This window comes from Strongylocentrotus purpuratus, unplaced genomic scaffold (assembly GCF_000002235.5).
Source record: "Strongylocentrotus purpuratus isolate Spur 01 unplaced genomic scaffold, Spur_5.0 spur5_scaffold_5, whole genome shotgun sequence".
Taxonomy (NCBI): domain Eukaryota; kingdom Metazoa; phylum Echinodermata; class Echinoidea; order Camarodonta; family Strongylocentrotidae; genus Strongylocentrotus; species Strongylocentrotus purpuratus.
Window position 1 is genome coordinate 20560278 of NW_022145611.1, and position 26139 is coordinate 20586416.

General features: G+C 36.2%; 3 protein-coding genes across 5 annotated transcripts in view; 1 reads left to right on the top strand and 2 right to left on the bottom strand.

Annotated features, from left to right (window-relative positions):
* Positions 1-237, bottom strand: part of LOC577114 (probable methyltransferase TARBP1) — a 34496-nt gene extending 34259 nt beyond the window's left edge. Inside the window, exon 1 of one of the 2 annotated variants that reach the window (XM_030998739.1) lies at positions 207-237. The gene's annotated coding sequence lies outside the window, so the exon portion shown is untranslated. The other variant, XM_030998740.1, reaches the window with a different exon arrangement.
* A 2730-nt stretch (positions 238-2967) lies between these two features.
* On the bottom strand, positions 2968-5556 carry LOC753740. Of its 2 annotated transcripts, none has more exons than XR_973927.2 (3): positions 5508-5556; positions 4642-4767; positions 2968-4135 (listed from the first exon to the last, which is right to left on the bottom strand). XR_973927.2 is itself a non-coding variant. In XM_001178344.4 (3 exons), the coding sequence occupies exons 1-3, from the start codon at positions 5451-5453 to the stop codon at positions 4004-4006; spliced, it is 330 nt and encodes a 109-aa protein (XP_001178344.1). In that variant the 5' UTR covers positions 5454-5501; the 3' UTR covers positions 2968-4003. The 2 variants fall into 2 exon arrangements, 1 of the variants encoding a protein (XP_001178344.1); XM_001178344.4 differs by lacking the exon at positions 5508-5556 and adding an exon at positions 5382-5501.
* Positions 5557-5723: 167 nt separating this feature from the next.
* On the top strand, positions 5724-26057 carry LOC763320 (probable ATP-dependent RNA helicase DDX28). The gene is made up of 14 exons (XM_030999533.1): positions 5724-5858; positions 7259-7362; positions 7996-8283; positions 8826-8966; positions 9619-9822; positions 10412-10480; positions 11111-11192; positions 12062-12168; positions 12966-13076; positions 13952-14048; positions 14410-14561; positions 15221-15313; positions 16265-16417; positions 24561-26057. The coding sequence occupies exons 2-14, from the start codon at positions 7270-7272 to the stop codon at positions 24675-24677; spliced, it is 1707 nt and encodes a 568-aa protein (XP_030855393.1). The 5' UTR covers positions 5724-5858; positions 7259-7269; the 3' UTR covers positions 24678-26057.
* The last annotated feature ends 82 nt before the right edge of the window (positions 26058-26139 follow it).

Here is a 26139-nt window from a genome sequence, read left to right on the forward strand (position 1 = left end):
CCCGTAGCGTAGGCCGTACGTGCCCCGCTGGCCGCCCGGGTATTCGGCGGACACGAGTCTAGAGTCTGGTATTGGTAACTCGAATACCGGTAGCGGAGATCACGATCGGTGTATTATTTATAATCTCTCCTGGAATATATTATAGACAATAATTATTAATCATAGTGGTGGCGAATGCTTGGGAAGGATTAGTATTCTGATATTACCTGGCTGAGGATGGTGTCTAAAACAAAAGATCGTAGACGGTCGCGGTCAAGATGACAAGAAACGTAAACACATGTGAACAAGTTCATAGAAATTTGTTCAGCCGCTTTAGTGTAATGTTATCGCGATAAATTATTTTTACGCCTCCGATTTTCATTTTTTCATTATTGTCATCAATAAACATCATAATCTTTATTTTAAGAATATTTTATGTGACATAAATTTCTAAATCGGTACTATTTACATTAGGAACGACCGAGCGAGGTAGTCTACCCAGTATTTAAAATATAATTTAGCTAGAAACCAGACTAAACAAAATTGATGACGGGACAACTCCTCCTCCCCCCCCCCCCCCCCCCCCCCCCCCCCCCCCCTCCACCCCCTAAAAGCGGATTTGGTTTGATTTGGGCATGGACCATGGGTGTCGATACTTACGTAATACCTATTCATCAGGGGGGATGAATGAATAGATCATCCCCCCCCCTGATGAATAGGTATCAGTTACGGATCGACACCCATGGCATGGACCTATTACGTAATAGGTCCATGATTTGGGGGACTCAACGCCGATATATTGCTCGATGAGTCTACATCTACTCCCGATGGGCGCTTTTAAACATACGTAACGTCAAAAGCATAGCCAAATATCTACATTGTATATTCATTTTATATTCTAGAGTCTAGACATCCATGCTGGCATGGGATTAAAAAAAACGTCCCTCATATACGATGATTGAAAAACAAATGTATACTTAATTAGCACTCTCAGCCTCTCACCGAATGAGGGTATTTTCAGCTTTTTTGATATTTCTGTTATTTTTGTTTTTTATTTGTTAGGTGTGTGCGCTCTATAAGTTTACACTATTATTATTTATTTATTATTATATCATTTTTGTTTTGTTTTGTTTTATAGGGGAGGGGGAGGGGGTCTTCACTTTTTGTCGTTATTTTTCCTGTAATATGATCCCCCATTTTAATAACAGAATCGCTGGACCTGATGGTCAAGTTGGTCCGACAATTAATGCTACCCCCCCCCCCCCCACAAACACACACACACAGACACGCTGATCTAGGAAACTAAAGATTGGTTCCCCCCCCCCCCCCCCCCCCCCTCAGGGCTGAGCCCACGCTTCGCCATTGTATCTCCCTATGACCCACTTATAGTCTTCTGCGCTCCCTATTTTTTTCTCTCTCCGTTTCCCCGAGTAGATTTCTCCAAATATCTCTTCCTTATCCTTCTCACAACATGATTCAATACTTTCCTTATTGATAAATAATTGTGGAAAGACGTACTTCGGTATGCATAATCATATTTAGTTTTGATAAATATAGGCCTATATATATATAAACCACGCTTTTTTCTTCTAAAAAGATCGGGAGATAGGAAGATATACATACAGAGAGGGAGAGAGAGAGAGAGAGAGAGAGAGAGAGGGGGGTTGGGAGAGAGAGAGAGAGAGAGGGGGTGGGGGGGGGGGGGGGAGAGTGAGATAATAAAATAAAAACAGAGAGGAGGCAAAGACGGCAACGAATCAAGAACTAGAGATGGTGAGAGACAAGGGGAGGAGAGAGATAGGGCGGGATGGAAGATGAACAGAGAGAAGAGAGAGAGAGAGATAGAGAAACAGACAAACAGAGAACGATCATAAAGAGAAAGATGAAGAGACAGAAGGAGATATAAAGACTAAGACCCAAGACATATCGAGAATAGAAGAGATCTACAGACAATACATCGAGGGAAATAAAACGAGACGTACACAAAGATAAAGAGAGGTATTTAGTAAGAAAACAGAAAACATAATCAATGGAGAGATATACTGAGAAAAAAAACATGTGAACATAGATAGGGGTGTTGGGACTTATACATTTTTACTACAAAACGGTCTCTTACCGACTTATAACCATGCCTCAAATCCGTTCGGTGCTCTTCAAAGTCAAACTCACTTCATCCGTTTCATAAACACCCTTCATCCTCACATACCAGTGTGCACATTACGAATTTTATGGCAAAGCATAAAATCGCAATGTTATTCAAGGTTTTTTAAATAATTTTAAAAAACGCAATGATATGTATAATTTGTTTTCATTTGAAATGACCCATTCACAGGTAACATTCAATTCAATGTAATGCTCAACAGACCAGTTTACCAACATAATCAAATTTATGGACGTTTCTTTCCGGGGGACCTAGTGACGAGTTATTCCATTAACCTGTTATTAATGAATGAAGTACAACACAGTGGAAACTCAATTTAAAGAGCTCAGATATTATGAGGTATCTGTTATAACAAGATGGTTTTGCTGGTCCCAGCTCTTTATATTATTTTGTTTTTTTTACCCTGATATAACAAGATTCCTAATAGAACAAGGTAATTTCCTTGGTCCCAATGACGTTGTTAGAACAAGTTTCCACTGTACCGGTACTTGGAATCCACTCTGCATACATTACAATCTTTCAGGTTGTCAGGATAAACCTAAAAGTATGCATAATATTTGAACGTTAGGAAACCGTTCCATTAGGCATTTCAAACAAGATGCACAACAGCCCAAGTAGCACATGAAAGTAACCTATTCTACAAAACAATGCACTCACTGACAAGCTGCCTGCATAAGTCTTTCATGAAGAGATAATTTGTATCAAAGCACATGTTATTACTATGTTTTTTTCTTTCAAAGTTGTTAAAAAGTGAGTTTTTCCATTTATTGAAGTCTGGTTTAACATAAAACTCAAAATACAATACATGAACTCGTAAACACAAAACGTCAATCATTTGGCAAATTGTTGTAATTTATTTCAAGTATCAGTAAAAAATTTAAATGTTCAAAATAAAAATAATAATAAACTAAACAGACTGATGTTGCTATGAATGTACATATCAAAATAACAATCCGTTATATTCTTCCATGTTTTACAATGTACCAGGAAAGCCAAATTATTATTTCAGGTCTTACGTTACATTTTTTTCAAATAAATTTTATACATAATGTGATACTTATTATTTCAGGTCTTACATTATATTTTTTCAAATAAATCTTATACACAATGTGATAACTTTCATGCTGGTGAAGGTACCGGTATGTAATATTAAAACAAGAAGAAGAAAGACTTCTGACCCAGATAAAAGGACTGCATCAAATATTTGCCAGGTAAAGTTTTGTTCAATTGACAAGAATTTACTTCCCCCTTGCAGCAGTCTACTATTTGTTCCATTTAATAGTCAACCAAAGAGGAGATCAATGCAATGCCATAGGTGGGAAGTACATTGGTCAACATCTTGTATGAAGTGCATCAATGAGGGAGATTCGTAAGTCATTGGGCCCCATAAGAGTAAATGATACACGTTTTCTTTAGTATATAATGGTATTAAAGACAGTTAGGATTTAATGTCTATGACAGTGAGTTGCAAACTTTTTTACCCGTTCATTAGATGAAACACATAAATTGAGGCATCAACGTTTCAATGGGAAATTAAATCAAGATAAACCATTATGTAAAAAAGAAAGAGGATCAGTTTGTAACACATCACACTGCTGGATCGCCTCCTGCTTTAGGATAAGTCCATCCTCAAAGCCTGAATCAGTTCATTCTTCCAATAACTTGCAATAAATCATTTATAACCCTACCTATCTGATAGCAGCATTTTGACAAACAGCAGAAAATAAGACTGAATCAAACATATATTTCCCATAGAACCCAGTAGCTTAATTTCATGACAAGCATGCTAGATTTCAATTTCAAGTTTTACTTGCTATCATCATGAACAGTATCGAGGCTATAAAGCCAAAGCAATAGAATCTATTACTCCTTGAAGGAAAGCTTATAAAGCGAGTAACAACTCCAGATGGTCCCTACAGTTGTGAGACCCATAGCGAAGACGAAGCTTATCCTGTCACGTCCAAGCTTAAGGTGAACTGGTAATCCATCAGCAGCCTAGGGAAAGACAAAAAAACACCATAATTTGTTTTCTTAATTTCATCATAACAGCTTCTTAAATAATAATAAGTATTCTATTTTCTTCACTTCTTAACTCAATTATATGCAAATGATTCTTTGAACATCATTACTAAGCATCTACTGGTTTAAAAAAATATATCAGCTGCAAAACTACATGTACTAATATCATTGTCAACACCAACATCGTCATGTTCTTCACAAGCTAAAATCTTCTTTATGCTTTTGAACTAACATTTTTAAACTAAGCAACACTTTTGATCCATCCTATTTACATTGGCTGCTTTATTTTTCAGAAAAGCAAACAGATATTGACCTACATGTGATTGTACAATGCACACTCTCATTTACTTGCTGCAATATTTTAAGATTTTTGGAATGTTATACTGCAGTGATATATTTGCCATTGGTAGTTGGTTTGATTAGCACCGTCTTTAGCCATCTCTCAATAAACACACAGCATGAGTCTGATGGAGGCAACTTACCCCAAACCTTAACTGGTTGAGGGCAATCTTCTTATCCTTCAAAGTTTTCTCCATAGCTCCTGCAGGTGTTGGTTTCTGTGCAAACTGAATAGGGGATGCCTCTTTGACTTTGGTTTGTGTCAAGCCCTGAATTTTAAAGACAGATCAGAATCATCAGACATTTAAACATTCACACTTTAAATCAGTAGAGGCTAATGTCCGATTTGGGAGAATCTTTTCTTCTCAAGAAACTGTCTCCCATATTGGAGATTTAGCTAACAAAAGGACAAAAGAAACAACACCAACAACTAGGCTATATTTCCAAGCCAACTTTTTGCCTCTATGAGCTGAGGTCAGGAGGCCAATTGGTTTTATGCATGGATAGTAACAAAAACAGTTATGAAAACAAAAGTAGATGGTGAATATTTTAAGTAGACAGTAAAATGAGGTATTTTTCACAAGGAATCTGCTCATCGTATTCAAATTCAACAACAGCTTGCTTATACTTTGAGTTTAAGACCAAAAATATTTGTCTTAATTTTGGGGCCAGGCCAGGTAGCAGCTCAGCTCCCGCTCAGCTCAGCAGATCGAGGGGCGCGGACCTGTACCTGAATGGTATGCCTGTGGCATATTCATGTGCACTGGTTAGCTGCTCGCGCACGTCGACATCAACAACCATAACAAAACAATTTCAAATTAAAAACAACAACAAAAAAGGAGTTGCTGAAGATTTCAATAAATGTACAGATAGCTATTTTTACCCCTGGATTATATGCAGATAATGGATCAGCACTTGTCACTTTTCCACTGGCTGAATTATGTTTGTAAGCCATTGTTTACAAACTATTTTCTGACGACAGAAATCAAAGACTCTATTCAATACTCACTCGATATCAATACGCGAGTATTCGAGCTCCATCAAGATTTGTGAGTCGGTACATCATACATAAAGAAAAACAATTTAATCAATATTTCTTCTTGAATATACCATCATCTAATTTAATTATTTTTTAAATAAAAAATATTATACTAATTATTACTCAAACTATTAAAAATGTTATTCACTCGTCGATAAAAGACACAAATCTTTAAATATGAATGAGCGAGTACAACATGGCAGCGCCCATGAGCAAGTTATTTTCTAACCACATGCGTATTTACATCGACCATATACTTACTGTTTACGGGTAGCTACAGCTACATTTATCCCGGAGATCCTTCAGAATTTTTAGATACAGGTACGCCACATGATTTTATTCTAGGAAAGACAAAATTTTTGGTGATAGAAACGTAGAAATCATTAAAAATGTCTTTAATTATCTATACCGCCTACTCTGCAGAGGTAGTGCCTAACCAGGGAGCTCCGACGCGGGCCGCGTCGGCGTCGGAGCTCCCTGGAGTTAGCCTACTGGCTGTACTGTATTGGCATTGCACTGCATGCAATATTTACACGCACACTGAGTGATTGAAGTTCGGTGTTGAAAGCTGATGTTGGTGTTGTGAGAACATCAACACCAACTACAAATACAACACCGAACCTGAACTCTAAAGTCATGCTGGTGTTGAGGTTGACCTTGGAAATATGACACATTTCCGGTAAGGCGGTAATCTTTGTTGAGGGCTGGTGTTAAATGTCGTCTGCAGGTCGAACCGAGGCGAGTATCGCGATTTTCACCAACATCAGGGAAATTTATGAATTCAAGTTTGGCATTGGTGTTGGTGTTGCATTATACCGCAGGTAACTATGCGGGGAATCTGTCACAAACGTCATGATCAAGTCAAGGTAATATCCATTTTCCAGTAAAAAAACAATGTAAATCAGATCATGGGAGCCATGCAGCGTGTCCCAGAAAAAACGAAACTGAGAACTCTCTATGTTTTATATATGTTTTATCATAATTTAATCACAATTATAATCATTAAATGACAGATAGACTATTTGTAAAGCGAAGATCCTCCTCTTTCATTTGCTGCAACTCGTATCATCCATATTTCTCGCATGAGAGATTAAAAACAATTTGAAGAAAGGGTACCAATTACCAAAAAGTCATTTGGCAAAGGGGTATCTGAATTTCAAATAGAAAATGACATTTCCAGAAAGTTCTTTTTCTGCCCTTTCATATGACATCTCAATCAGGAAAAAAGAGCCAGGAATAACAAAGTTCTGTTTGTTTAAATTTAAGTAATGCTTGCATTTCCATAATTGTATTAAATAAATTCATTTTCTCTGGCTGCCTGCCGTAGCAACAAACAACAAACTTTGTTTCGTTGACGATCAGCCTTGATTACGAAGTCTTTCGTCTTCGTTGTTGTTGGGGTTAGGGTAGGGTCTAGCATTATGTCAGGGTATGCTGGGACAATTCGGCCTCGTATTTGCAGCGGGGCAGAGTTGTCCCCGAGTTAGCCCAGATCCATGTGTCATGTGTGGCTAGCCACTGGCTACAATGTAAAACAAGGCTTTCTCCTGAAATAAGTCGCTGCTCATTCACTCAAGTGTGCATTTACCACCTTAGACCTAGTCATGGTCATGGATCTCAACAATAATGTGATATAATATTTCAGACATTTCTCAGCTCCCTGCATGAAGGTAGCTATAAGTGTGCAAATGACATATTTTGGTACTTTTGCATCTTTCCAGGAATTTGCATCATGGAGATGTGTCATAGATGTGTTCTGAGATTCCACAATTTAATTTGCCATCCAGCCCTGTACAATGCAGGCTATTACCCAATTAGATACGCGGTAAGTATAACACTCACTGTGATTGATGAAAAGGTCTGAATAGAAAAACAACCATGGTTTTTTTTTTCTTTCCTTAAACTAAAAAGTTGCATTGAGGCCAAGTAAGTTTAGTTTCTTCTCCAGATTTGCCTGTGTAGTCTTCTAAAGATATTAAAAACAAGTTTAATATGAATATGAATTCCCTCTTTATATATACCCCTGCTGAGTATTTGATAGGAGTTACCTATAATAGTTTAAAGTTACTTACCAAAACCATTCTTGTTTCAATATCAGCTCCTTGTAATCATCCTTTTATTTTAGAGTTAAGGAATTACCACTGATTAATGTCTTCAGTGGTTTTTGAAAACTTGAATCTTTGCTTGATTATATTTCTCCATAAATTCTTCCCTCAACTTTCCATGTCCCTTTCAGTTTTCTCCATCCCTCTATCTCCATGTCTCCCTCTCTCTTCTCACTATCCCTCTCTCACTATTCCTCTCTTCTTCTCCACCCTGTTTCTATGTTACTGTAATGCAAATATCATGTTCCAATGTGTTTTTTTTGTGTGCTTCTATCCATATGACTCGTCCATTGGACCGTTATGTTGATTTTAATAAATATCTTTTAAATTAAATTTCATTCTTATCACCAAAGAGTTCAAGGCCAAGCCCCGACTCCGACATCCCTGTGATCAGGGTTCCAAAAGCCTTACAGAATAAGGTCCAAACTATCCAGCAGGGCCAGAAGAGAGGTCCAGTAAAGTTGAAGGGGAGGATCTTCACCGCTAGACCTGGCACTGAGATCATCTCCTCCAAGAATAAAGAGTACAACCATTATCTCAACCAGACCTATGAGAAGTTATCTCCTCCAAAGCTCACATCGCAGGGCTGGAAGTCTAGTAGATCTAGGGGGGACTACTTCACAATTTTAGCGTACAAAGGGGTGAGTGGTTATTTTTTGTATCTTTGTTCATGCAGCTTTTTCTAGGTTTGCAATAATAAGCTTTTAATCATCTTCAGTTACAACATCCCTCGGTTAAAATGTCATGGACCTGATCCACTGGTTGCTTATTTACAAATGTATACCAGTAATTTCCTTTTAAATTTAAGCAGTCATGCAAGTAAAGAAAATAAATCAATGAATCAGCAATTTTTATTTTGCAGAGCTTTCCAGAGCTAAATTGCTTACCACTCTTGACCTCTTGTGTATTTGTCAGTCGCTTGGTGAGATGATTCAGGATAGGGATCAGAGCGTTCCTAAATATTTATGTTAAAAACAGGTCTTCTTTCATCGTTTAGTTAGGTAATATGGAAGAAATATTGTTTCCCATTCTTCAATCCTTTATTTCTCTGTCTCTAATTTGATTAAATGTTTTCTTGTTGACTCTTACCCCTTTCTCTCGCTCTCTCTCTCTCTCTCTCTCTCTCTCTCTCCCTATCTCTTTCCCTCTTATTCTCTTTCCTTCACCCTTTCCCCTGTTTCAGAATCCATCAATTGCCAAGAAAGGAGACAGTGAAGCAGAGACGCAAGATACGAAAGCCCAGACCTTTCAAGACCTGAAACTTCACCCTTCCATCATTAAAGGATTGGATGTTATGGATATAGTTACACCTACAAGTATACAGGTACCCCCCATTCGAAACAAATAATTTACTAGTAATATATGCAAGTGATAAACTGCTTGAAATTTCAAATCACAATAATTTCACTGCACACTGTCATCATCTGCATCATAAAGCCTTTTTAGACTCTACCTTCTGTAAGTGACTTTAAGGGGACTAGTCGCCCCAAAATGTTTTCATTCATGATATCCATGTCAGTATAGTACATTACATAGCAACTTTCAATGTTACTTCTGTTTATAAGAGATACTGCAACCTAAAAGTAGACCAGGGGAGTGTTTCACAAAGATCCTCAGTCGAATTTAACTCTAAAATAAAATGAAAATAAAAAGCAAAAATTCAAGTATTTTAGATTTGTCATAAATTCCACATCAAGAACATGAAATCTCCTTGATATAAGAAAATATGAATAGATTTTAATCAACATTTTATGCATTTTAAAATAACTTTTACCAAATATTTTTAAAGATGCTAACGGCTTTCCATGATTGTTAAGTCCAACTTAGATATATGTTCAACCTGGGAGCTTTGTGAAACAACCCCCAGTATACATACAATTACATGCACACGCATGTATGGAACTTAAGTGAGTTGGCTGCCATGTAGCATTTGATTTTACAATAATTTTTTCTCCCTCCCTTCCTTTTCCATTTAGTTGTCTGCAATACCAGTCATCCTTCGGGGTAAGAACACACTATGTGCTGCAGAGACCGGTAGTGGGAAGACACTGACATACCTACTGCCATTGATGCAGAGACTGGTTGAGGAGTCTAAGCAGACAGACACCTTCACTGCAGAGCCTGGTCTGCCTAGGTGTGTTGTGCTTGTGCCTGTCGGGGAGCTTGTCCATCAAGTTTGGGTAAGGATCTCATGATGCCATCTCACGTTTTAAGAGTTTAAGAGACAGGAGTTAGGAGAGCTGAAAGAATTGACACTCCACACCCATTTCAACTTTTTTTCTTCATATTCTTAGAAGAGAGTAACAATTAAAGATCTAGATGTGGACCTGTATATAAAAGCAGTTTTTTTTTTTAGAGTTACACATGTAGGGGCCAAAAACTTCCTGCAGTATTTTTTAAACAATTTTTTTGTCCATACCAAGAGCTCTTTAAAAAAAAATTCAGAACTACTTTTAGAATTATTAGAGCTCTTATGAAGCTTTCCAGAGTTAACTCACTCATTATTTCTATCTATTTGAGATTACTCTATGTAGGCTGCAGTAATAAAGGGATTTTTTTTCTAGGCACTCCATATTTTTTCCTAATATTTGTCACTAAGTGGCCAAGTCTTGAGTATTGAGTTGTTGGATTGCTACACGGGAAAGCTCATTGTAGCATTAGAGGTCACCAAACTATGAACCTAATTTGAAATATTTACTCCAAAATGTATCAGAAACCCATACTTAACCTTGCCTTTACCCAGTCTCTTTCTTTCTCTTGTGTTACCAGGAGGTTGCCAAGATTCTTGCAGACTCTGTGGGGTTATCAGTCCAGTACATTGATGGAGAGACTAGCTTGGTAGGTATTCATAGAGATACAGATCAAAAGCTGAATCTACCTCCTTTCAATTTATTTATAATATATAGTAGGGGAGCACACCTAGCCCATGCCCCCCCCCCCCCCCCCCCTGTGAGCCCCAATAGCTATATGTTATTAAAGTTGAAAACACACAAAAATAGCCCCTTTAATTGTGCTTTCAGGAGCAGATTTTGGATTTTACAAAACCTTCTTGACCAGCCCCTGAGTTGCAGTATTGCTATATTCGCCTGTTTGCTCAATTTTATTAAAGCAAAACCAGTATCATGCTGTAATAACTATATTTGCCGCCTACATACAATTTTTTCCACTTTAAAATATCTTAAAACATCCGTATATATCAGTAACAATAAATCAATCTTAAGCTTGTCAAGCAAGTATACATCAAACTTCATTCTCAACATCCTCATGCAATGATTTACCTTGACTATGTCTTAGTCACAAATCATAAATTCTTTTATCTTCCAACTATAGTTGCCTAAATTGTCTCAGCTAAACAAAGAAATGCAGTTATTTTCAAGAGAATAACACAATTGTCCTCTCACCATTAGATGATTGATACTGAGTAGCCTATTGAATTCTTTTTATGATTCTCATACTAATTCCCCTCAGAAAAGCCTGGAAAAGAGATTGAGTATATCCACCGACATCATCATATCTACGCCTGGACCCATTATAAATGCTGTGAGACAAGGTAAATACATTAAGAGTGAAACATGCTGTTTTAGCCACCACCTGAATAGAAAAACCACCTGTCTTTACTGACCACATCTTCAATTTCCCTTTAGTAGATTTTCCAGTGTTTGTCATCAAAAAAATGTACTAAAGATACCTGTTTGTATATCTGTACGTTATATGTTTTTGTGAAGACATATTAGCCTGTTGAATACTATGTGTCAAGTAAAAGAGAAGGCTGTCTTTGTGAAGATGAATAATAAGTAGTGGAATTTTCATTCATTTCATTTGCAAGTGAAAGAATATTGCACTAACAAGAAGAAGTGCAATTCATATTTTTCAAATATATCTAGAAAGAGGTCTGACTTTGGGCCAAATTTCCATGCCAAAAGTTTGTACAATCCCATATTGGTGGTGGTGGTGTTGGCAGTTATTTTATCTGACTGCTAAGAAAGCATAAATGCTTGTAAGTAAGCAACCAGACGGCCGACGGCTTTAGGTCCATGTGCAGAGCTTTTCACTGTATGTAATTTTGAACATGATTTGTTCATATTTGGTTGTTCCAAGCCCTAACAATCACCAAATTGTATTATACACTACACAATTAACTTTTCTCATATCTTGTAGACAGTTTTCTTTCACAATATATCATGTTATGTTATGTTATATATTACATTATGTGTTATTAATTTTGTTCATAAACTTTTGCAATTCGGCTAAACGCCTCAATGAAAGTTTTATTTGAAAAAAACCATTTTGAATTGAAAAAAAAAGTGATGTTTGGGTGCTTGTAAAATGTGTGTTATGCCAAATCAGGCACCTCTTTGAATGGTATGTTTACTGATGGTGAATTCACGACCTTTGTTCTTAATTATGTTTCTTCACTAGGTTATGGCAGCTTGGACTGTGTATCTCATATAGTGATCGATGAATCAGACACCATGCTGGATGATAGCTTCATACAACAGACCCTCAAGATTCTCAAAAGGGTCAATGTGAGTGTAAATGAAGTAGTCGTTGATTCAATTTTCTGTAGGACAGGTTGAAAGATGGGTGGGGGTGGGGGACGGGACTCCTCCATGACTATTTGGTACCAAGTTATAGCAGCCTGGAATCTGTTTCTCACATAGTGATTGATGAATTAGATACTTCATTTTACTTCTTTTACAAAAATCTGAACAATTACCTGTAAGATTCTTCTTAATTCGTCCTGAAAGTAAGGGACAACACCTTGTATCCTCTAGAAAAGCGCTATAATCTAATTATTGTTATTCTTTTATAATGATAGCTTAATACACCAGATACTCCAGATTCTCAGACAGGTTAATATGAGTCAAGAGCAGGTCCAAGGCGCATTTGTTGTTGTGTACTTGTGGTATGCTTCATTCGTTTAAAAGGGAGGGACATGGGCTGGATCTGCCCCCCCCCTCCCCTAAATTAGCCAATGATGCCTGTTTAATATAATGGTTGATCCTTTTTGTGTACAGAAACATTTGTTTTCCTTCCACTGTTAAAAAGCATTTATTTTGCATCTACAAAGAACTGTCAATAATATTAATAATTGAGATTTATATAGCGCCATTATCCATTCTAATCAAATGCTCAAGGCGCTTGAAGCGGCTTCAAAATATTAAGGAACACATTACATCAATACAAAGGAATCGTGTATATTTACATAAAAAAGAAAGCAATACAAAAATGAAAGCATGAATGAATGTCTGTCGTTAAAACGCTAATTAATGAGTTATTAATTTACAAATTCTTCCCCCCCCCCCCTTCTCCCCACTGTCAGGTTGGAGAAGGGAAAGCTTGTAAGGTGACGGCTCCAGGAGAGGCTCAACTGACGATGGTAGGAGCCACCATGCCACGCAAGGCTACCAACATCCTGGCTGAAATCATTCCTGTGAGTTGACACTTCTATCCGTCTGCTGATAAAATCATAACATAATGTTTGTGGAGAGCTAGAAGGGCATTGACTCTGTGTGAAGTGATTTGAGTTCATGCCTTTCTGACTCTTTAATATCAGATGATATGGTCTGAAATATAAAATGTGCTTTGAGTTTGATGAAGTGACAATATTGTATGGAATTATTCACACTACTGTATTCTGTGATGGTAGAAATTGAATTTAAATTCCTTGCTGTTGCAAAGTAAGGATGATAAACACTTTCAGAGTCTGTGAAAGAATATAGCTCCACTGGTGAAGTTTTTACTCTGTTCCAGTGACTGTCTATCCCTAAAATATATGATTATTTAATGACTTTACATAACTTTTACAAAAATGTTTGTATGTTGGGGGGGGGGGGAATGGGGTGGAGATGAGGGCCCCGTCTTACAAAGAGTTGATATCAATCGCAACTATGTACAAAAGAGATAGGAGACTGTAAACTTGAGATTGATTTGGATCAATCACAACTCTTTGTAAGATGGTGCCCAGGTATTGAAATGAATATATATATATATATATATGTGTTTTTCTCCAATCTGGTGAATGTTGAAACAGTGTGTAACCACTACAATACCATGGTAGAGTTTTATAGAGTGTCAGATCAGATGTTGTTTAATTAAAAAAAGATATTTTGGTTGTGCTGAATATTATAATAAAACAGCTGAATAAAATGTTGTGAAACATCAGTTGCGGAAAGATGTGTTTATAAACTAACTATAACTCCTGTTTTCATATTTTTGCCATACATTCTCGTTTCTGTGTATATAATTTTGATATTTACTATATTGATTATTTGATTATATTATTTATTGAACATGCTTTTATTATAGCCTGAGAATCTAGAGGTGATTTCTACCCCTCATGTTCATCGTATCATGCCTCATGTACATCAGAAGTTCCTTAGGCTACACTCAGAGGACAAAGCACGTATGTCATTGATTTTATTTTATTTATTTATTTTTTATTTTTTTTTAGTTTTAGTTTGAATTTGATTTATTTACTTTTTTGGGGTTGAAGTAAAGGAAGAAAAAAATATATTATTTTTAAATTCTTATTTTTCTTTTCAATTTTATTTTCTCTCTCTCTCTTTCTCTCTCTCTCTCTCTCTCTCTCTCTCTCTCTCTCTCTCTCTCTCTTTCTCTGTGTCCATTGCAGTTACTGATGCTTAAACCAGGATATCAATTTTAAAAGCTCTTTGGAAGTGATTTGAGGCAATATATCATAATGTGATTCCTGATGTATGCTAAAAGTGGATTATACTTTTATCTCTTTATCATAATTCCTGCAGTCAAGATTCTTGAGCTGGTGAAGAGAGAACAGAAGAGACGTGTACCTACCATGGTTTTCTGTAACATGGCATCCACTTGTGATTGGCTTGCTCACATCCTCACAGAGAATGGCATACCAGCCCTCAGACTACACTCTAAAATGGGTGGCAAGGTATGGTTATCGATACTTTATGACCAACATAGATGGTGCCTAAGGCATTTTTAGTTTAACCTTGTGATATAACTTCATCCTGAACAATGAAAAATGGTGGAATATTTCAAAGTGTGTTCTTTTGCAGTAAGGGTCTTTATTGATAAATTGATATATTTTCCTCTTTTTTAAATATTTTAAATCTACAATAAATATATTCATAGATCAAATTGATAGATCTCATTAACCATCTTTATCTGGAAATACAACTGTATAGGGGAAATCACATGCATATACAGAAACACTAACTGGAAATAGATGAAGAGGTTATGACAAAATATATTTCGGATTTTTAGGGACAGACCTGCTTCAAAACACACATTTTGTAATAATGTCAACTGCATACGAACTTCAATTTATTTTCTATCCAAGTGACTCTGTTGCAAACATAATTCTCTGTTAGTCATAGTACATGATATAGTGTTTATTGAAGCTACTCTGACTGAAGAATACATTTACATTAATTTTGCTCTGTTTTGTATGTTTTTGTTGTTTTAACATTTGATAAGTCACTATGAAAATCATTGAGTGAATAGTATCTGTGAACAGGGACTACCAAGTGACTGATTTGATTAAAAAAATTTACAATCGTCTTTTATTTTCTTAAATCATTCATCCAGTCTCGTAGTGGAGTAATGGAAGCATTCAAATCAGGTGAAGCCCACATCTTGGTCTGTTCAGATATAGCTTCAAGAGGAGTGGATACAGTTCAGGTATGTCACGGCAATCAAACACATTCAACTTTGCAGGTAAACTTCGCATAAGTTGAAGTCGCACAAGCCAAATTTTCAAATCAAAGTTTTTTACCAAACTATATGCAAAATGTGTGTTATTTACACTGCTAAGTCAAATTTTAAAGCCTATCTTTAGTGGCCCCAACAGATTTGACTTATGCAGAGTTAACTGTATGCAATGTATGCCTCGTGTGAGCAGATATGCCATGCTGAAATCTGCCTAGCTTTGGGCAAGGTGTAGTTAAACCTGAACACTGCCTTTGTGCATACATTTTGTCCACCAACTTATGTGCTGCCAAATATCAACTTCTTTAATCTGTACAAATCACCACAATGAAAATACACACATTTCTTATTTTTTTCTCATTTTCATTTCCATGACCTAATCCATTTTTTTGGTTAAAAAAAAATCTGCGAAGTTAGGCTAGTGTTCTCTTTTTCCAACTTGTCAGAGATTTATGTGACCTTTGCCCCCCCCCCCCAAAAAAAAAAAACAGCTCTGGAACTTCCAAACTTTCAGGCTGTTTTGATGGGACAACCATGTTGTACTGTACAAGTAAATCTCCATACTAATTCACAGAAGATGACTTTGTTTTACATATACAGGGGGGTGTTTCACAAAGATCCTAAGACCAAATATATCTCTAAGTTGGACTTAACAATTATGGAAAGCCGTTAGCATCTATGAAAATATTTTGTAAAAGTTATTTTAAAAGGCATAAAATGGTGATTCAAATCACTCTATTATCGAGGAGATTTCATATTCTTGGTGTGGAATTTATAAAAAAAAGTCTAAAGAGTTTTTGCTTTTGAATATATTTTATTTTAAGGCTACAAGTGGCTCTCCTTAACGATTAAGTCCAACTTAGAGTTAAGTTTAACTTAGGATCTTTGTGAAACACCCCCCTGATGTTGTTTGTTTACCCACAGGTCCAGCATGTGGTGAACTTTGACTTCCCTCCCTTCATGTCGGACTACATCCATCGAGCAGGGAGGGTGGGGCGTGTAGGGAGCCAGGGGAGCGGTCATGTCACCAACTTTGTGGTACACAAGTGGGATGTGGAGCTGGTCAATAAGATAGAGGTGAGTTACATACTGAAATCATAAAACAAGTTTGAGTTATCTGATGTGATCTAAAGTGATGGTTAGTATACAAATATATTAGATAGCTTAGACAGATACCGAGATGTGATTGGTCCAGAGCTCGTCACGTGATATCAATTGCGAAGATCCAAATTGTTATATTTTCCTGGTTGGTTATATTTTACCGGCTGGGAAAATGAATATATTTTTAATCAATGCATGTCGCCCTCTTGAGGACTCTATGTCACCAATTACACACATTACACCGTTACCGAGGGTCATTTTATTTCTTCAATATTTTTTTTTCATGAATTTTTTTTTTTCCTTGAAATTATTTTATTCACATTTTTTTTTTTTTTTTTTTTTTAAATATGTTTTTTCCCGAAAAATGCTTTATTGGGTAAGAATTTTTTTTTCCCCAAATTTTTTTATATATTTTTTTTTTTGTAAGGTTTTTTTTCTTTCTTGAACTATCTCGACAGATTATTTTTTCCATAATTTTGATTGTCCCCGAAAAAAAAGGGGAAACATTTTTTCGGGCAAAAAAAAATATAGCCCCCCCCCCCCCCCACACAAAAAAACCAAGGCTATCTAATATAACAGTTATTGACTGGCAGGGGGTATATAACATTCTTTGGACCTGAAGGGAGTTAAATTTCCCCTCGTGACCATATTTTCTCTCAGCGCTGCGCGCTTCGGGAAAATATAACCACTTGGGAAATATAACTCCCTTCAGCGGTCCAAAAATGTTAAATTACACCTCCTGCCAGTCAATAATAACTGTATAATATACTGCCATGAGAGGGTCTGGTAACTCTGGTTAGATCTATGTACGCACTTGTGTGTGATGTCATACACCATATACAGTGTTCATGACTAGTAACCTCTGTACATGGATCATGATGTCATACGTTACCCCTAATGGGACTTTGCATATTTGCATTAGGCCGTCATGAATCATCACATGATGTGCAATGGACCAATGAACCATGCATATTATTTACATGACAGAAATGATTCCCAATCAACAAGGTTCTAGATTGATGGGTTTGTTGATTGTTAATGTCATAGCTGATTGGCTTCTATCTAATGGTTATGATGTCAGACCAGCTGCAAGATTGTCCCTGATTTTAAGCAGACTCTGCCTTTTCTATGACTGAAAGCCCTGTACTATATCCTACAGTTTCAAGCAAACTACTCACATTGCCTTTAAAGCGTATCTGCCATAGTTTACAGGAGGGATTAGACTGCCCTGCAAGGTCACTGGACAGGTGGTTATCTCATCAACTCAGCTCTCAGTTAACATAAGAAAAAGAGGATCATGGGGGACCAATGGTCACCGATTAGGCATGGTTTGTTATATAGAGGGCGCAAGTAGCTACAAGTAGTGCAGTGGGCCTTTAAGAACTTCAGTCAGGTTTCCTTGTTTATATATTTGTATTTAATCATAAAACAATGTCTTATTTTGGTTTGCAGTTAGATCCTTATTTGCATAGTGTGCTTGGTACTGGTAATAGAAAAGTATTAATGGTAAGAGCCGGAAAGACATTTACTCTATCCAAATGAATTCATGCGCCTTGACTCTCAACAAATATTTTGTTTCAGCATCTATACATTTGACATATGCCGAACAAAATTTGCATAACCTAATCGCATAATAATAGTTGTAGTTTTATTATGCAATGTGAAGAGGAAAATGTTGTTCTTTTAATATATTAATGATAAATTAAAAGGTGAGAATTTTATGGGGCATTTTCAATGCTTTCACAATGTACATGGATTGCATTCTTTTTTAATGCTGATAGGTTCTGTTAATATACGCTTTCTTTTCCTTTTTTTTAAATGTAGTATTAATGAATATTTCTTGAACATAAATTTGCCTGTCTCGACTTTTGAAAGATCACAATGTACACTGATTATGATTAGCTCTATAAACTTTAATATAACAAATAGCTAATATAAACTAACAGTAATATAGAAATAGCTATTTAAAAATAGAATATGAAAATAATACACATATGCCCAATTGCACTACCACTGCCCTGTTTCAAAAAATTGTTATAAATAACAAGTTACAATATTAAAGGTAATACAAAGTTTTGGTATGAGGTCATGAATTTGGTTCAAATAAAAATATTGGAAGCATGTGCGATCCGACAATATTTAGTGATAATTGTCGCGGTTGCAATCGAGTCTAAAGTTATGAAAATGTCAATAATCAACTCTTTATGCTGTATAGCTCCCTCTCAAGGTCAAGATATTAATTAACCTATAAAACAATATTTCTTGACTAAAATCAACCGATTAGCTATTCCCGTTTGGAAATTATATATCACAACTACATATTCTGAGATTTTCATGGTCGCAGCTATTATTGTACGGCCGTAAGCGCTATTTGAAATTTATTAAAATTTACCGGGAGCACCGGTAAATTTTTATATTCCATTTTCCTCAAAAGCAGAAGCGTTTTAGGGGCTAAACATTGTTGTGCTTATAATTCATCCACAGGGGCATCCAAATATATAAAAATTGTAAAGAATCACTATCCACCCAATCTTCAAAATTTACCAAAACTTTGTATTACCTTTAATTATGAGCTACTGAAATGTTTACATTTGATTGGTTGTGAAATTTGTTATAGAAATGTGACACTTGCTATTGATAAAAAGTTTTATGAAACAGGACTAAGTTTACAACTAATATCTTGGGAACGAGTAAAATGGTCCCCCTAAACGGAAAGTTACAAATCCTCCTAAATCTTGTCTGAATAGGGTTTAATCATTCTCATGGTACCTAGCAACAAACATAAAATATTGCAAAATCTAATACCCGCTTAGATACAGTGAATGGCGAGTTTAATATTAATGAAAATTCTTTTTTTTTGTGGGCAACTTTAATATATAAAATGAGTCTAGTACTTCAAATCTACTAGGTAAATATTTAACAAAGATTTTAAGATACCGGTATACATTATGTCTGGTCGGTAGGCATTGCAGGCCAAATACCCGTGAAGCTATAACCTCTGGCATATAATGATATTCACACAGATTTCCTACATTTCATACACTGCCTTTAAAGCCTTTCTGTGTCATGTAAGGCTACTTTTGAATATATAAATAAATGAATAAATAAATGAAATTGTCAGCATGACAAATTCTGGTAGGAGCCATGGAGCTGCCCTGTAGAGCAGGGTTTAGCTATTCACTTTATTTCTCTTTTGAACCTCATAAAAGCATGGTTGTGTACTCCCTATGTAAAACCAAGTTATTTCCAGGTGATAGCCACTTGGCACCACATAGTGACACAAGGATGCCACAGTAATGGAGAGGGCTGACACTATTAGTTTTTATTTAAAATAAATACATAATTTATTTGTTTTTATGTGGGAGTTATGTGATTTTTACACCACCTAACTGCCATGGGATAGCCACATCATAATCCATATATGAGTGGATCACTGAAATGATGAAATCACATAATTACATTTCTCAACTTTGCTATAATGAACTACATTATATGTGAGAGAATGGCTTCATCATTACTTTTCCTCATCACTATTTTATTATTAGGCCTGAGCATCTTGCTCATTTATTCAAACTTAAATCGACATGGATCTGTCTCGTTTCAGTTTTGTAATCTTGCTAATAGACAGGATAACAAAATAAAATTATTACGAGGAGTTCCTATTGACAACAAGTTCCCAGCTCCCTGAACAATGGAATGAGGTATTAGTTGAGACAATGTGATTGGAACTGGATACAAAAATGTAATATTTATGACACACACTAGAGATGTAGCATGGGAAACTTTCTTATTTAATGGATGAAATTCCAGTGAACAAGGTTAAAGTTGGTTAAGGTCAAGTGAAAAAGGGCCGTCTTCACATTGACCTTAACCTCCTCTTCCATCCTTTTTTCTCTCCCTTTTTTCTCATCAACAAAATGCAGATCAGTGATAACCTTTCTAAACTGTCATACCATGCCATTCTTCCTGATTTTGTTCATTATTCAATCTTTTGGAGGGAGAGTATATTCTCACATGCCTAAATTTCCAAAAATTCAGTACACTGAAAAAAATATTTATTAGAATTATAATATCAAGAAAAACATGCTCCCAGATCCCTGAATAATAATGACTGACCTGTTGAGGCTCTGTATAAATCAGATTGGATGTTGGAATAGGAGTTTCATTTTCCTCTTTATGGTCATGGGTTGGTGTTGGTGTTGTTGTTGGTGTTGTTGTTGTTGTTGGTGTACCAACTGGACAAGGTTCTGGGATGTCGACCAATGCCTCATTAAAAACTGGGTCCCACCCACAATCCATGCACGCACACCTATCTACAGTGTGTTCAGCAAGAGAAGAACAACAGACCACACTGCCTGCTAACTTAACCAACATACTCTGATACAGCGTCCCGGTATTTACCGAGGGTACAGTCAAAGGGGGGACTCTGCTGCCATTTTGGTAACACACAATCTGCCCTGGCAGCGTACCTGCTGAAGCTGCACATTGCAGCGTGGCCCAATCCCTGACAATGTACTCAGTACTCGAGTGGCACGATGGCTTCCCGGGAGGATAGTCAACGCGCAACCCGATTCTTGGATACTCTGGTATCATATCACCATTCTTGTAAGCAGTAAGAATATATGTACCTTGATCATGTCTCGAGACTGGATCAATCGTGAGATGGATGGAATAGTTTTTATTGTCAGTCTTGTTTTGATTTACGAGGAGCTGATTCTGAGCGAGCGACACGGCTCCTGGATTAGTATAAAATGGAGCTGTATATCCATGTTGCAGTGTAATTTTTGTGCTGTCACAAGGATATGGGAAATTTAATTGAGCCCCTTCCCCCTCCATGACATGCAGTATTGTAGAATTACATTTTGATAATGCAATCAATGTAATCAGAAGGAGGAAAGTGCTAGCCTTTATACATTCATAAAAAAGCTCTTGTAACTTGCTGATTAACGAGCACATTTTCAATCTTGCTGATTTTATTAGAGGGGAAAAAATTAAAATAAAATATGTGCCAATAAGTGTAACGCAAAATAAAAATAAATTGAAAGGGCCCCTCCTCCTTTTCAAACAGATCTGAACAGGAAACTGGGAAACTATTGTATGTGGCCTTTCCTATTTACAAGTTGAAAAATACATACAACTCATCATCTACTGAAAAGCTTTAAAAGAGGTACATATAACAACTATTGTAGTTTGAATTAGACAAAACTAATACCGGTATGTTATTAGCTGCTTTATTGAGTGAATTACAGCTTTGATCATGTTGTTGGTTCTCGTTCATGCTCTGTTATGATGTTTTCAAGACTTCTGCTCTCTTCTCATATGGAAATTGTGATGTTCCTCCTGAAACCAAAATCACTTCTTTTTTGCCTTCTCCTTGGACTTGTAGAGTAGAGTAGATATCACTCCCAGTTTAAGTGGTAGCTAGTTTTTCTGAAAAAAAATCTTGATTTGCTGTTTCAGAAAAAGAAGCGTTTACTGGAACAGTCTGCTTGTAAATGCTTGGTACATACAGCAAACATCCCTGGTGTACTCGCTGAGTCGCTGTCTGATCTGTAACCATATCTTGATGAAGTCTGTTGCCAAATAGTATGGACACTCAGATTTCCACACAGCCCAGAATCGTGCACAATATGAGCAAAGTCTAGATAGCACCTCAGTGTTATATTAAATTCCAAGCTTAGAATGCATGTTTTTTGTTGATGTTATTTCATGTCTTTAGCAAGAAGTAGTTGATCACCCTCAGCTATTTATCCAAATAAATGTTTTTGAGTTTCTGGGTTCTTTCAAATGCTCTCCTGGTCTCTTTCGTTGAAAAAGATCTGTGTTGCGGCAAGTTGCCTGCCACAGTGAATTAAATGGGAAGTCCACCGTGTTCATTTGCTGGTATTGATAAAAGAAGAAAAATAAGAGAAAAAAATAAGTGAAAGTTTGAGCAATATCCAATACAAAATAGGAAGTTTTTAATTTTTTGCATTAAAAAAATATGTATATCAATGAAACACAAATTAGCAACATTGTGAGATATCTGAGAGGTCCTCTCCAATTTGTTCTTTACAGACAATTTCATAAACTGTCATTTTCTTAGTTATTGGTGATGGAATAGATTTGTTTACATATGTGGGTTGTATAAAAACTTCTTCAAAGTACCCAATAATGATTAACAAAAGAATGATGACATACCAATTTTTACTGATGTACTTTTAGAGGTAACAGAGGTGACACACCAGGTGCTGCTTTTATCCTGCTAGAATCTGACAAAAGTGGTTGCTGAGTCAGTGAATTGTTAGTTACTTTTTTAGAGATGCTTAAGTATGCAAAGGAACTGGTCCGTGTAAAAGCAAACACTTTAAATTGTTTGTTCAGTGAACTCCAAATTCTCAATGTGAAGTTTAACCCAAAAAATAATATTTAACACAATTTGGTTAACCATACTTTTTATTTGTAATGTTAGCAATTAGCATTCCAGTTTTTATTTAGTTTACATTAGGTTAGTGATTATTGACTCTATTGACACTGGCTCTTATTTCCTGCTTTTGGCTATTCAAGAAAATTAAAGCTACAGTTATCTCAGTGTACTTTTTTTTAAATTTCTACATATCGTTTAATTTAAAAAGACAGGAACAGATGGGAACTGCAAAGGGACAATTTATCATACATGCTACTGGATATAAATGCCCATCAATTCTATCTCTAAAGAAATCATACTTGCTTGATTACCAAAAAAAAAATACCTAAATTGATGTATCTTTGAAAACTGAATGACTGCTAAATTTTGCCTTCAAAATCATACAAAGCAATTAGCCACTAAAATGATGTTGGTAAATATTTTTCTTTTTTTCGAGGACAAATTCACCATAACAGTAAAGAGCAAATATAGGTCCTTGTTTTGAGTATACACCATGCATGTTGATATAATGGTAATTTGTAGGCATATAGTGAGGGTTTTTGCTTTTCTTCTACCTAATAAGCTTAATGATAACATGTAGTTATCACAAAATACTGAATCACACCTTTTTTTTTCTTGATCTACAGTATATCAATGTGCTAAAGTGATCTGTTGCATGGTCATTAATTTTAGGTTTTTTTTAGGGGTGTTTCATAAAGCTGTTCGTAAGTTACGCACGACTTTACGCACGACTGGAACATGTTCTTGGGTGCTAAACAGATTCTCAATCATTTACATGTAGCACAAGAACATATCACCAGTCGTGCGTAAAGTCGTGCGTAACTTACAAACAGCTTTATGAAACACCCCCAGGCCATGTAGCCTGGTTTTGTATATTGATATTTGAATCAGAGCTACGCAAGCGAGGCAATAACGATGATGTCATCATGTTAAATATGTTCTCTTGTTTACAGAATTACAATTCATTTTTGTTATTGTTAACAAATTTAGCCATCCATGCAGTCTTGTTGGTGCCACATGTTTTATTGACTTACCAATTAATTGTGATGAATGAAAAGAGAAAAATGTTGGCATAGTAATTTCAGTTAACATGTTTTGAAAGGTTGAATAATGTACAGACATGTTTGAACCAATTCGGTGAAACTTTGCCATGGGCAGGGGTCGAAGGCTATTAATAGGCAGAGCCTTGTAGGCATATGGGAAATGATTTTTTTTTTAAAGTTTTTTTTTAATTTTTTTTAATTTTTTTTTTTATAAACCTCCATTTCCTTCTTACTAGTCTAATGTATTGTCTGTTTAGAGCCAGAAGGAAGTTAGCTCTATGTAAATATGCCCATTCAGCTCTCAGCAAACAACATGTTCTCTTCCGGGGGGGGGGGGGGGGTACTCACATATTAAGACATACAGGGATGTGCTCTAATGGGTCGCTTTTTCACCAAAAAATCCCTAAACATGGGTCCCATTTTTACAAAAATAACACTAAACACAGGTTTGTTTTTCCAAAATTTTCAGGTGTTTGCATCAAGAAAAGTCCCTAAAATTGGTACCCTTTTCCGCCAAAATGACCCTAAAAAATGGGAAGGGGTTATGAGGTTTGAGCAGCACGGCCCCCTTCCAAACAAAATCTGATTTATGATATTTGAAATTTCACAACAGAAAGTTTGGATGGGATGGAAATTAAAAGGACTTTTGTTCTGTTTTTTTCCATTACAGAGAGCAGTAAGGACCAGAGAGGATCTTCCAAGGGTGGATGCAAACATCAAACAGAAGCATGTCAAGAGACTGGAAGACCAAGACCTGCAAGATGCGGACCAGGCCCTAAAAGGCTGAAGATTGTCAAACAGGGATCTGTCTGGTCTATTACAGGCCTCTGGATCACAATGCCGGAATCATGTCGGCTAGGAGATACCATCATTCTGGTAGACATTAACCCTTTTCATGCTGTAAGCGGAAAATCCTGTCCATGATGAATGTTATGTTTTGGGCAAGAAAAGGTTATAATCGACAATATCTTCTGAAGATTAAAGGCCGATGTCGTTTTATACTGCCCCCACTTTCTGGATCTCTCCATCAACCAGACGCAATCTCTTGTGCTACGCTACTGATATTTGATCCCCTCTACCTTTTCTTTTGTATAGCCATTTTGAGAATTTGGTTAAAATAAAGAGTGAAGACAGTGTATTTCTCCGAAAAAATTGTAACGTTTCTAAAATAGCTTTAATCATTGGACATAACCATTTCTTTTTGTAATGGAGAGAATGGAAAATTAGTAGTATCTGCCATTTCTATGCCTCCGCAAAGAAGTAGCCGGAGGCGGTATCTTTTCGGGTTGTCTGTCCGTCCTTCCCATTCTCAAGATTTTGTTATCTCAAGAACTGATTGACGGATTCCTGCCAAACCTGGGTCGTGTACCCGTATGTATCTTGCAGAGCCAATGAATTGATTAGATTTGAGGATCATGAGACCAAAGATCAAAGGGTCATAAATGTATATGAAAAATAGCTTGTAATCATGATATTTTTGAGAACCTATTAATGGATTACAATCAAACTTGAATTTTGCTCCTGTTTTGGTTTGTAAGATCACTCTATCAAAGATCCATCTATTCTTGTATATATGTGCTGGATTTAAATCGAATATTTAATACAATTCAATGTATTGCAGAATTGGTTTTATCTACATGTATTTTTTTATTTCTGTCACTTCCTTGAGAGGCCTTGATGGCATGTGCACTAGCCTGATTAGCTATCAGTTCATCTGAAAAATTTTCTTTAAAATCCATTAGCTTGCCCAGCACCTGCCCAACATAGCAATAACTATATAGTAAGCTGGATTCCATTCATGGAGTTGTTGTCAAACACAACAACTGAATTGAACAAATCCCAACCAATTAACCCTTGCCTACTGGAACCTGGTTGTCCCTGTATTAAGCCTATGGAACTTTGAAAAATGCAGCAGTCAACGGCTTAAATGTATTAACCTAGGACAGTTTTTGACTGAAAAAACACATATGTGAGATTGTGTATGATCATTCTGATCAAGAAAGTAAAACACTGTACACAACATTTAATTTAGCTTGGCAATCAATACTTTTATTTTTCACATTAAAGTACTATGAGACATTACAATTTGCATGATGACTATATTACAGCCACAAGATATGGGTTCCAGAGATGAACACATTCTATCAACAATTTGATTGCAATTAGAGCGTGGATAAAAACATGAATAATACTACTGATATGAACACAAGAGTTTTAATGATTATACATTGATGTCTATGGCACTTCTT

What these genes read in the sequence shown, in the direction of transcription:
- LOC753740 (XM_001178344.4), bottom strand. Translation starts at nt 5,453, where the DNA reads ATGGCTTACAAACATAATTCAGCCAGTGGAAAAGTGACAAGTGCTGAT. An exon ending in TATCTGCATATAATCCAGGG is followed by an intron (nt 4,768 to 5,381) that starts GTAAAAATAGCT and finishes TTTAAAATTCAG; the next exon opens with GGCTTGACACAAACCAAAGT. An exon ending in TCAACCAGTTAAGGTTTGGG is followed by an intron (nt 4,136 to 4,641) that starts GTAAGTTGCCTC and finishes GTCTTTCCCTAG; the next exon opens with GCTGCTGATGGATTACCAGT.
- LOC763320 (XM_030999533.1), top strand. Translation starts at nt 7,270, where the DNA reads ATGGAGATGTGTCATAGATGTGTTCTGAGATTCCACAATTTAATTTGC. An exon ending in CAATTTTAGCGTACAAAGGG is followed by an intron (nt 8,284 to 8,825) that starts GTGAGTGGTTAT and finishes CCCCTGTTTCAG; the next exon opens with AATCCATCAATTGCCAAGAA. An exon ending in TTACACCTACAAGTATACAG is followed by an intron (nt 8,967 to 9,618) that starts GTACCCCCCATT and finishes TTTTCCATTTAG; the next exon opens with TTGTCTGCAATACCAGTCAT.